The 11,266-nt window shown below is 50.0% G+C and overlaps 1 protein-coding gene across 1 annotated transcript; it reads left to right on the top strand.

The window, feature by feature from the left end:
* Nucleotides 1-378: 378 nt before the first annotated feature.
* LOC308139990 (FSD1-like protein) lies at nucleotides 379-8,765 on the top strand. Its single transcript, XM_080509623.1, has 13 exons — nucleotides 379-474; nucleotides 2,035-2,130; nucleotides 3,050-3,181; nucleotides 3,744-3,845; nucleotides 3,926-3,948; nucleotides 4,328-4,449; nucleotides 4,533-4,766; nucleotides 4,849-4,947; nucleotides 5,323-5,452; nucleotides 5,675-5,754; nucleotides 6,658-6,912; nucleotides 7,085-7,173; nucleotides 7,430-8,765. Exons 1-13 carry the CDS (start codon nucleotides 460-462, stop codon nucleotides 7,853-7,855), a joined length of 1,803 nt encoding a protein of 600 aa, XP_080365749.1. The 5' UTR covers nucleotides 379-459; the 3' UTR covers nucleotides 7,856-8,765.
* The last annotated feature ends 2,501 nt before the right edge of the window (nucleotides 8,766-11,266 follow it).

Here is an 11,266-nt window from a genome sequence, read left to right as displayed (position 1 = left end):
TTTTATTGCCACTCGGGGACTCCTTAGAAAAATGACTCGAAATGAACAATCAATCTGTTTCTTAATTTATAAATTTTTTTAATATGCCATACAATGTCTGTCTTTGAAAAACATCAGAATACAAAGTATTTCAGTCTGAAAGCTCGTACTTGTAATGTGTGAAAACCAGGTGAGTCGCTGGACCAAACCTAGTCGTCGTAGACCTAGACCCATCCAAGATGGCGGCCGTATGATACGTCGGTTGCGACGATCTGTCCTTAGCGCTTCACCGGAAGTGACGAAACAAATACTAGTGTCCCTCTGGCTGTGTCCCCAGTGTGCTGCTCGGTCTCCGCTTACTCCTCGGTGTCCTCCTGCTCCTCCTCCTCGGTGTCCTCCTGCTCCTCCTGCTCCTCCTCCTACTCCTCCTGCTACTGCTCCTCCTCCTGCTTCTCCTCGGTCTCTCCTGCTCCTCTGGTGATGGACCTGCAGAAGGTGAGTGTGGACGTAGATAAGCAGGGAGCTGTTAGCAGGGAGCTGTCAGTAAGTAGCTGTTAGCATATAGCTGTCAGTAGGTAGCTGTCAATAGGTAGCTGTTAGCAGGTAGCTGTCAGTAGGTAGCTGTCAGCAGGTAGCTGTCAGCAGGTAGCTGTCAGCAGGTAGCTGTCAGTAGGTAGCTGTCAGTAGGTAGCTGTCAGCAGGTAGCTGTCAGTAGGTAGCTGTCAGTAGGTAGCTGTCAGGTAGCTGTCAGTAGGTAGCTGTCAGTAGGTAGCTGTCAGCAGGTAGCTGTCAGTAGGTAGCTGTCAGTAGGTAGCTGTTCGCAGGTAGCTGTCAGTAGGTAGCTGTCAGTCGGTAGCTGTCAGCAGGTAGCTGTTCGCAGGTAGCTGTCAGTAGGTAGCTGTCAGTCGGTAGCTGTCAGCAGGTAGCTGTTCGCAGGTAGCTGTCAGTAGGTAGCTGTCAGTCGGTAGCTGTCAGTCGGTAGCTGTCAGTAGGTAGCTGTCAGTAGGTAGCTGTCAGTCGGTAGCTGTTCGCAGGTAGCTGTCAGTAGGTAGCTGTCAGGTAGCTGTCAGTAGGTAGCTGTTCGCAGGTAGCTGTCAGTCGGTAGCTGTCAGTAGGTAGCTGTCAGTAGGTAGCTGTCAGGCAGCTGTCAGTAGGTAGCTGTCAGCAGGTAGCTGTCAGCAGGTAGCTGTCAGCAGGTAGCTGTCAGGTTGCTGTCAGTAGGTAGCTGTTCGCAGGTAGCTGTCAGTAGGTAGCTCTCAGTCGGTAGCTGTCAGCAGGTAGCTGTTCGCAGGTAGCTGTCAGTAGGTAGCTGTCAGTAGGTAGCTGTCAGTCGGTAGCTGTCAGCAGGTAGCTGTCCGCAGGTAGCTGTCAGTAGGTAGCTGTCAGTCGGTAGCTGTCAGCAGGTAGCTGTCAGTAGGTAGCTGTCAGGTAGCTGTCAGTAGGTAGCTGTCAGCAGGTAGCTGTCAGCAGGTAGCTGTCAGTAGGTAGCTGTCAGTAGGTAGCTGTTAGCAGGTAGCTGTCAGCAGGTAGCTGTTAGCAGGTAGCTGTCAGTAGGTAGCTGTCAGTAGGTAGCTGTCAGTAGGTAGCTGTCAGCAGGTAGCTGTCAGCAGGTAGCTGTTAGCAGGTAGCTGTCAGTAGGTAGCTGTCAGGTAGCTGTCAGTAGGTAGCTGTCAGTAGGTAGCTGTCAGCAGGTAGCTGTCAGCAGGTAGCTGTCAGGTAGCTGTCAGTAGGTAGCTGTCAGCAGGTAGCTGTCAGTAGGTAGCTGTTAGCAGGTAGCTGTCAGTAGGTAGCTGTCAGCAGGTAGCTGTCAGCAGGTAGCTGTCAGTAGGTAGCTGTCAGTAGGTAGCTGTCAGTAGGTAGCTGTCAGCAGGTAGCTGTCAGCAGGTAGCTGTCAGTAGGTAGCTGTTAGCAGGTAGCTGTCAGCAGGTAGCTGTTGGCAGGTAGCAGCAGCTATGCTAAAGTATGACTGTCAGCAGATACCATGGAAACCAGTTAGTCTGAAACACCGAGTTGTAGAGTTACCCTGTAAAAGCTGCGTGGTTGTTTGTGGAACAGGAAGCATTGTGCAGGATCATCAGCACATTGGCCAATAAGAAGGAAGAAGTGGAACTCTTCCTGGTTGCCGTGGACAACACGCTGACAGGCCTGCAGGTCAGTCGTTGTTTTGACGCTCCAGTCTTTAAGTTGATGTCTCACGGCGCTGCACGCACGCCGTCACATCGCAGAGCAACGAGCCGGAGTTCCCCAAAGCTACAGCCGCAGGTCGCTCTATTCAATCTGACTCTATTCAATCTGACTCTATTCAGTCTGACTCTATTCAATCTGACTCTATTCAGTCTGACTCTATTCAGTCTGACTCCATTCAGTCTGACTCCATTCAATCTGACTCTATTCAATCTGACTCTATTCAATCTGACTCCATTCAGTCTGACTCTATTCAGTCTGACTCTATTCAGTCTGACTCCATTCAATCTGACTCCATTCAGTCTGACTCTATTCAGTCTGACTCCATTCAATCTGACTCCATTCAATCTGACTCCATTCAGTCTGACTCCATTCAGTCTGACTCTATTCAGTCTGACTCCATTCAATCTGACTCCATTCAATCTGACTCCATTCAATCTGACTCCATTCAATCTGACTCTATTCAATCTGACTCTATTCAGTGTGACTCCATTCAATCTGACTCCATTCAGTCTGACTCCATTCAGTCTGACTCCATTCAGTCTGACTCCATTCAATCTGACTCCATTCAGTCTGACTCTATTCAGTCTGACTCCATTCAATCTGACTCTATTCAGTCTGACTCTATTCAATCTGACTCTATTCAATCTGACTCTATTCAATCTGACTCTATTCAGTCTGACTCTATTCAATCTGACTCTATTCAATCTGACTCTATTCAGTCTGACTCTATTCAGTCTGACTCTATTCAATCTGACTCTATTCAGTCTGACTCTATTCAGTCTGACTCTATTCAATCTGACTCTATTCAGTCTGACTATTCAGTCTGACTCTATTCAGTCTGACTATTCAGTCTGACTCTATTCGGTACGTTTTGTCCAATCAGGAGGAGTCATGTCACGTCTTGTCAGAGCTGGAGGCGGAGCTTGGACTGCTGAGGTCCGCACTGGACGAGAAGGGGGCGGAGCTTCGTGACATCATTCAAGAGGAAACGCAGAAGAAGGAGGCGGAGCTACAGGTGAGACGTTCTACCGAGGTTCTGGTGACCTTTTGGGGGATGTGCAGCAGTACCAGTACCAGTACCAGTAGCAGTAACAGTACCAGTACTAGTACCAGTAACAGTAGCAGTACCAGTAGTAGTACTAGTGCCAGTAACAGTACTAGTACCAGTAACAGTAGCAGTACCAGTAGTAGTACTAGTGCCAGTAACAGTACTAGTACCAGTAACAGTACCAGTAGTAGTACTAGTACCAGTAGCAGTAATAGTACCAGTACTAGTAGCAGTACCAGTAGCAGTACTAGTACCAGTAGCAGTACCAGTACTAGTACCAATAGCAGTACTAGTACCAGTAGCAGTACCAGTACTAGTACCAATAGCAGTACTAGTACCAGTAGTAGTACTAGTAACAGTAGCAGTACCAGTACTAGTACCAGCAGTAGTAGCAGTAACAGTAGCAGTACCAGTAGCAGTAGCAGTACCAGTAACAGTAGCAGTACCAGTAGCAGTAGCAGTAGCAGTAGCAGTAGCAGTAGCAGTAGCAGCTTGTGGGTTTATGGTGACGTGTTGTGGAACCTTCCAGACGCAGCGCTCCGAGGGGAAACTGGCCTTGACGTCATGTGACCAATTGCTGGAGTTCTCCAGTCAGACGCTGAGCATCACCAACGAAGAAGACTTCCTGACGGTACGACTGAAGAAGCAGAAGAAGAAGAAGAATTCAGCAGCTTGTTGACAAACATTAACAACTTTCTGTTTCGTCCTCAGGCTGCGAAACAGATCAAACAACGGTACGTCACTCCTTCACTCCTTCACTCCTTCACTCCTTCACTCCTTCACTCCTCCTTTACTACGTCACTTCTTTTCTTTCCGTGAACATTTTTTTTTTCTTTGTTGCTAAAATATTTCCATAACTTTTCAGGAAAAAATTGATCTCAACACTAACCAATCAACGCTGTCACTCTAACCCCGCCCCTTCCCCTGGCTGACCCCGCCCCCTCCCCCCCCCCCACCCGGTCAACCCCGACCTTTACACCTGCTGACTCCACCCCTTCATGCCGGATGGCTCCGCCCTTTCACTGGCTGACCCGCCCCTTTATACCACGCTGACCCCGCCCCCTCTCCTGGCTGACCCCTCCTCCATTGGGCCCCCCCCCCTACGGTTGCTAGGGTGACGATGGCCCCGGCGTTCCGGCTGTCGCTGCGCCCGGCCGTGTCGGGGAGCATGACGCAGTTCAGCGTGGACTTCGGCAGCCAGAGGGCGGAGCTTCAGCGGCTCCACTTCCTCCCAGGTCCTCCAGCAGTCTGCAGACACGCCAGCGTTTCGTGGTCTCCGGGTGTTTTGACTCTCTCTCTCTCCGTCTCGTCGTCTCAGTCCCCGCCGCGCCGCACGTCGACGCCCGGCACTGCGTCGTCCGGGACAACAGCGTCACGGTCGTCTGGCGGCCGACGGGGGAGGCCGACGGCGCCGACGGCGGGAGCGGCGGAGCCATCGAGCATTACGAACTCCAGTATCGACAGACGGACTGCGGCGGCCCGCTGACGGCCGCCGCGGAGGAATGCTGGGAGAAGCTGGGTGACATCAGAGACACGCGCGTCACCATCTCAGGTCAGAGGTCACGGCTCGGGGGTCGGAGGTCACGGCTCGGGGGTCGGAGGGTGACAGAGGAAACTCAAATCTTTTGTTGTAGGTCTGAAGTTCGATTCCAAATTTGTGGTCGTTCGAGTGCGAGCGCGAAACAAAGCGGCCGCCGGCGACTTCTCTGAGCCGGTTTCCATGGAGACCAGAGGTAAGGGCTGCAGCGGAACGCAGCGCGTCAGCATGTCCGCGTGTGCTATCGTGCCTTAGCATCTGTTAGCATGTGTAGCAGCTGTGAGCATGTGTTCCCAATGGTTAGTGTGTGCTAGCATGTCTTATGTATCAGCGTGTCTTAGCATGTACTAGCGTGTATCAGTGTGTCTTAGCGTGTGCTAGCATGTATCAGCATGTGCTAGCATGTATCAGTATTATCCTAGCATGTATCAGCGTGTCTTAGTGTGTGCTAGCGTCTATCAGCATGTCTTAGCATGTGCGAGCGTGTGCTAGCATGTATTAGCATGTGCTAGCATGCATCAGCGTGTCTTAGCGTGTGCTAGCGTGTCTTAGCGTGTGCTTGTCGCCGCAGCGTTCGTCTTCCGGCTGGACGCCTCCACAGCTCACAGTGAGCTGAAGGTGGACGGAGACACGGTGACCTGGGAGCCTCAGGGGGTCAAAGGTCACGACCCCCGGCTGCGAGGAAAAGAAGGCAAGACCTGGTGAGCAGAGGTGTGGCCAGTGATGTCATCAGGTGACGTCATCAGGTCACTTCAATAGAAGTAACAATGCTGCAAGCTTTTAATCCCTCCTCCTCTTCCTCCTCCTCCTCTTCCTCCTCCTCCTCTTCCTCCTCCTCTTCCTCTTCCTCTTCCTCCTCCCAGACATGACCTGTGACATCACGCTGTCTCCTCCTCCTCATTGGTTGTTTCTCGTCTCTCTAGTCGCAGCAACACGCCGTCGCCCAGCAAGACGTCAGCAGGACGAACTGGACGCTTCGCTGGAGACTCCTACACCGTCCTGGGTACTACACCCGCTCTACTACACCCGTTCTACTACACCTGTTCTACTACACCCGCTCTACTACACCCGTTCTACTACACCTGTTCTACTACACCCATACTGCTACACCTGCTCTACTACACCCGTTCTACTACAGCTGTTCTACTACACCCGCTCTACTGCATCTGTTCTACTACACCTGCTCTACTACACCCGTTCTACTACACCCGTTCTACTACACCTATTCTACTACATCTGCTCTACTACACCTGCTCTACTACACCCGCTCCACTACACCTGCTCTACTACACCTGTTATACTACACCCGCTCTACTACACCTGCTCCACTACCCCTGCTCTACTACACCTGTTCTACTACACCCATACTGCTACACCTGCTCTACTACACCCGCTCTACTACATCTGTTCTACTACACCCGCTCTACTACACCCGTTCTACTACACCTGCTCTACTACACCTGTTCTTCTACACCTGCTCTACTACACCTGTTCTTCTACACCTGCTCTACTACACCTGTTCTTCTACACCTGCTCTACTACACCTGTTCTTCTACACCTGCTCTACTACACCTGTTCTTCTACACCTGCTCTACTACACCCGTTCTTCTACACCTGCTCTACTACACCTGTTCTTCTACACCTGTTCTACTACACCCATACTGCTATACCCGCTCTACTACACCTGCTCTACTACACCCGTTCTACTACACCTGCTCTACTACACCTGTTATACTACACATGTTCTACTACACCCGCTCTACTACACCTGCTCTACTACACCCGCTCTACTACACCTGTTCTACTACACCTGTTCTACTACACCCACACTGCTACACCATCAGTTCCACCTGTAGTCTATGTGCTGCTTTTCATTGTTCTGATTCTGTTTCTCTGCGTTTCCAAGGAGACCAGGAGATGATTGGCGGCAGTCACTACTGGGAGCTCCGCCCCCTGGCGGACTGGAAGTCGTTCAGTGTGGGCGTGGCCTACCGGGGCAGCCTGGGCCGTTTCGACCAATTGGGGAAGGGTGCATGTTCGTGGTGTCTGCACGCCAGCCAATGGCTGCAGAGCTCGCTGTCGGCCAAACACAACAACCGAGCCAAGGCGCTGGACGGTCCACTGCCACACCGTGTCGGCATCTACTGTCACCACGGCAACGGTAACCAGGGACCATGCAGCTGCTGCTTCCACTGTACTCTGATGATACTACAGTACTCTGATGGCACTAACTCGATGTAGTACTGTAAGAACTAGTCGTAGTACTAGCCCAACTAGTTGTAGTACTAGGTGTAGTACTAGTTGTACTAGTGGTAACAGTGTTTGTGTTTCAGGAGACTTGTTGTTCATCGACGTTGATCGACTTCGTCTTCTTCACTGCTTCAAAACAAAGTTCAGCTCACCGCTCGTCCCTGCCTTCACTGTAAGTACTTTACTCCGAGTACTTCTCCGTGAGTACCTTACTCCGAGTACTTCTCTGTGAGTACCTTACTCCAAGTACTTCTCTGTGAGTACTTTACTCCAAGTACTTTACTCCTAGCACTGAGTACTTTACTGTGAGTACAGTGAGTACTTTGTTCTGAGTACTCCACTGCAAGTTCTTTACTCTGAGTATGTCACTGTGAATATTGTGTACTGCAGTACTTCTCAGAGTACCAATGAAATAACTCTGTTTGCAGGTGTGGGGAGGAGGGATCGCCATAGCAACGGGACTGCAGGTGCCCAGTTTCATTGGTAATTTCCTGTCGACCAATCAGAGCCCGGATCATCTGTCGACCAATCAGAGCCCAGATCATCTGTCGGCCAATCAGAGCCCGGATCATCTGTCGACCAATCAGAGCCCAGATCACCTGTCGACCAATCAGAGCCCGGCTCACCCGTCGACCAATCAGAGCCCGGGTCACCCGTCGACCAATCAGAGCACGGGTCACCCGTCGACCAATCAGAGCACGGGTCACCCGTCGACCAATCAGAGCCCGGGTCACCCGTCGACCAATCAGAGCCCGGCTCACCTGTCGACCAATCAGAGCACGGGTCACCTGTCGACCAATCAGAGCCCGGGTCACCTGTCGACCAATCAGAGCCCGGGTCACCTGTCTCAGTAGTTTTTAATCTTAAATGTTTATCACCTTCGCCAAGGAAAGTTGAGGCGAAAGTTTCTTTCTGCACGTATTTATTGATTTATGTATTTATTTGTTGGTTTGTGTGTATTTGACCAACTCTTCAGACTCTGAAGCTGAACTGCAGGAAGAGTTCAGAGGATCAGTGAAGCAACTCCAACGACCCGGAGAGCTGGATCAATAACCTTGTAGTCCACTGGTTTCCATGGCGACGTGGCATTGGCGAAGTCCTGTGCTTCACCGAGGCCCGTTCGCGTTTAGTTTGTGTTTGGAATTAAGTTTTCAGTTTGAAAGTTGCGTGTTTTATTTTGAACTTGTTTTAGGATGACTCGGTTCAGGACGACTCTGTTCAAAGTGACTCGGTTCAGGACGACTTGGTTCAAAGTGACTCGGTTCAGGACAACTCGGTACAAAGTGACTCGGTTCAGGACGACTCGGTTCACGACGACTTGGTTCAGGACGACTTGGTTCAAAGTGACTCGGTTCAGGACGACTCGGTTCAGGACGACTTGGTTCAAAGTGACTAGGTTCAGGACGACTCGGTTCAAAGTGACTCGGTTCAGGACAACTCGGTACAAAGTGACTCGGTTCAGGACGACTCGGTTCAGGACAACTCGGTACAAAGTGACTCGGTTCAGGACGACTCGGTTCAGGACGGCTTGGTTCAGGACGACTTGGTTCAAAGTGACTCGGTTCAGGACGACTCGGTTCAGGATGGCTTGGTTCAGGACGACTCGGTTCAAAGTGACTCCGTTCAGGACGACTCTGTTCAAAGTGACTCCATTCAGAACGACTCATCTCAGAGTGACTTGGTTTGTGACGATTCAATTCAGGGTGACTTGGTAGCTGGTTAACTTTGGCTCGCTGCCAAAATAAAGTAGATAATTAATTTAAAAGCCAGAGGAGGGGTCAGACCGTGGGGGGGGGGGGGGGGATATGGGTTTATCAGGGCAGGTTATCCTGACCTGGAATTGAAAACGCCGGCTCGGTTCTCCTCGCCGTCATCGTTGTCGCTGCAGTGGACGTGTTCTGGTGGAACCGCTGCAGCGGCCGGTCGGGTTTGTTTATGGAATCAATAAAAGATTGTTTGTGGCACAAACACCCGGTGTCGTTTGTTTACGCCAGCGGAGGAGCCGCAGAGGACTGACCAGGGCGGCGCCGCTACAGGGTCGGTTACACAGCAGGAGCATGAGGCACGGCGAGCAGCCGGGGGGGAAGGGGGGTCAGGATCTAGGATCACGGTTCTAGATTCCAAAATTCAGGCTCCTGGATTCAGGGTCCAGGATTGAAGTTTCCTTGATCCAGGTTCAAGGATTCTAGTAGGTAGATAGAAAGATAGATAGGTTAGTAGATATAGATACCATAGATAGACAGAGAGGTTAATAGATATAGACACCATAGATAGACTAATCGATATAGATACTGGAGTTAGAGAGATGGTTTAGTAGACATAGAAACCATAGATATAGAGAGAAGTTAATAGATATAGATAAAGTAGATAGACATGTTAATAGATATAGATACCATAGATAAGTTAGATATAGATACTGTAGATAGATAGATATGTTAATAGATATAGATATATAGATAGGTTCATGGATATAGATAAGTTAATAGATATAGATACCATAGATAGAGAAGTTAGTAGATATAGATAGAGAGGTTAATAGATATAGATGCCATAGATAAGTTAGATATAGATACTGTAGATAGATAGATAAGTTAGATATAGATACTGTAGATAGATAGATAGGTTAATAGATATAGATACCATAGATAGAGAAGTTAGTAGATATAGATAGATAGGTTAATAGATATAAATATATAGATAGATTAATAGATATAAATATATAGATAGGTTAATAGATATAAATATATAGATAGGTTAATAGATATAAATATATAGATAGGTTAATAGATAGATATAATAGATAGATTGACGTGTAGTGATTTTTTTCAGAAAGGGGAAAATAAATGTAGTTTAAAATCCTTGAAACGAACCGGAAGTGAAGTGAGGACTTCCGCGTGACGGAGGGACGCACGTGCGGAGCTGCGTCGTGTTTGTGGTTTCCATGGAGACGGAGTGTCTGTTTCTGAGAGCGGAGTGTTTCTGAAGCCTCACACGAGCTCCGACTGACGTCAAGTGTCATGGAGGGTCATCTGAAGGTGCGTATTGATTATAATCAATAATCTGTGTGTGTGTGTGTGTGTGTGCGTGCGTGCGTGCGTGTGTGTGGTGTCGTGGTTCTGATCGAGTACTGCTACTTCTCTCCTGGAGGAGTTGAACTGCCGCACGGCAGGAGGAGAGATTTCCTCTGACAGTGGAGCAGCAACCTGCTGGACAGTGGACAGATGCGGTGGTTGTCATGGAGACAGTGGATGCAGTGGTTGTCATAGTGGTGGTGCTGGGCAGTGGATGGGGTGGTTGCAGTCCAGTCCAGTCCAGTCCAGTTTAGTCCAGTCCAGTCCAGTCCAGTTTAATCCAGTCCAGTCCAGTTTAGTCCAGTCCAGTCCAGTCCAGTTTAGTCAAGTTTAGTCCAGTCCAGTTTAGTCAAGTTTAGTCCAGTCCAGTTTAGTCCAGTCCAGTCCAGTCCAGTCCAGTTTAGTCCAGTCCAGTCCAGTCCAGTCCAGTCCAGTCCAGTCCAGTCCAGTTTAGTCAAGTTTAGTCCAGTCCAGTTTAGTCCAGTCCAGTTTAGTCCAGTCCAGTCCAGTCCAGTCCAGTCCAGTCCAGTCCAGTCCAGTTTAGTCCAGTCCAGTCCAGTCCAGTCCAGTCCAGTCCAGTTTAGTCCAGTCCAGTCCAGTCCAGTCCAGTCCAGTTTAGTCCAGTCCAGTCCAGTCCAGTTTAGTCAAGTTTAGTCCAGTCCAGTTTAGTCCAGTCCAGTTTAGTCCAGTCCAGTCCAGTCCAGTCCAGTCCAGTCAAGTCAGTCCAGTCCAGTCCAGTCCAGTCCAGTCCAGTTTAGTCCAGTCCAGTCCAGTCCAGTCCAGTCCAGTCCAGTTTAGTCAAGTTTAGTCCAGTCCAGTTTAGTCCAGTCCAGTCCAGTTTAGTCAAGTCCAGTCCAGTCCAGTCCAGTCCAGTTTAGTCCAGTCCAGTCCAGTCCAGTCCAGTCCAGTCCAGTGTCAACTCAACCACCTTTTGCAGCCTGTGTGTGTGTGTGTGTGTGTGTGTGTGTGTGTGTGTGTGTGTGTGTTGGTCCAGGAGCCTCCTCAGCGCCTCCTTCTCCCCCTGAGAGGAGACGCAGGACGACGCCTCCAAGATGCTCTGAAGCTCCAGCAGGAGAAGTTGGAGGAGCGAAGACAAAGGTTCACCTCCTCATGTTCCTCCTCCTCATGTTCCTCCTCCCCATGTTCCTCCTCCTCTTCCTCATGTTCCTCCTCATCATGTTCCTCCTCCTCATG

This window comes from Blennius ocellaris (genome assembly GCF_963422515.1).
Source record: "Blennius ocellaris genome assembly, chromosome: 15".
NCBI classification, from domain to species: Eukaryota; Metazoa; Chordata; class Actinopteri; order Blenniiformes; family Blenniidae; genus Blennius; species Blennius ocellaris.
This window is presented reverse-complemented; position numbering and strand designations above follow the sequence as displayed.

Bases quoted from the DNA above. Each gene is read 5' to 3' on its own strand.
- LOC308139990 (XM_080509623.1), top strand. The intron at 4,450-4,532 runs GTCCTCCAGCAG...TCGTCGTCTCAG, and splicing joins GCGGCTCCACTTCCTCCCAG to TCCCCGCCGCGCCGCACGTC. The intron at 5,755-6,657 runs GTACTACACCCG...TGCGTTTCCAAG, and splicing joins AGACTCCTACACCGTCCTGG to GAGACCAGGAGATGATTGGC.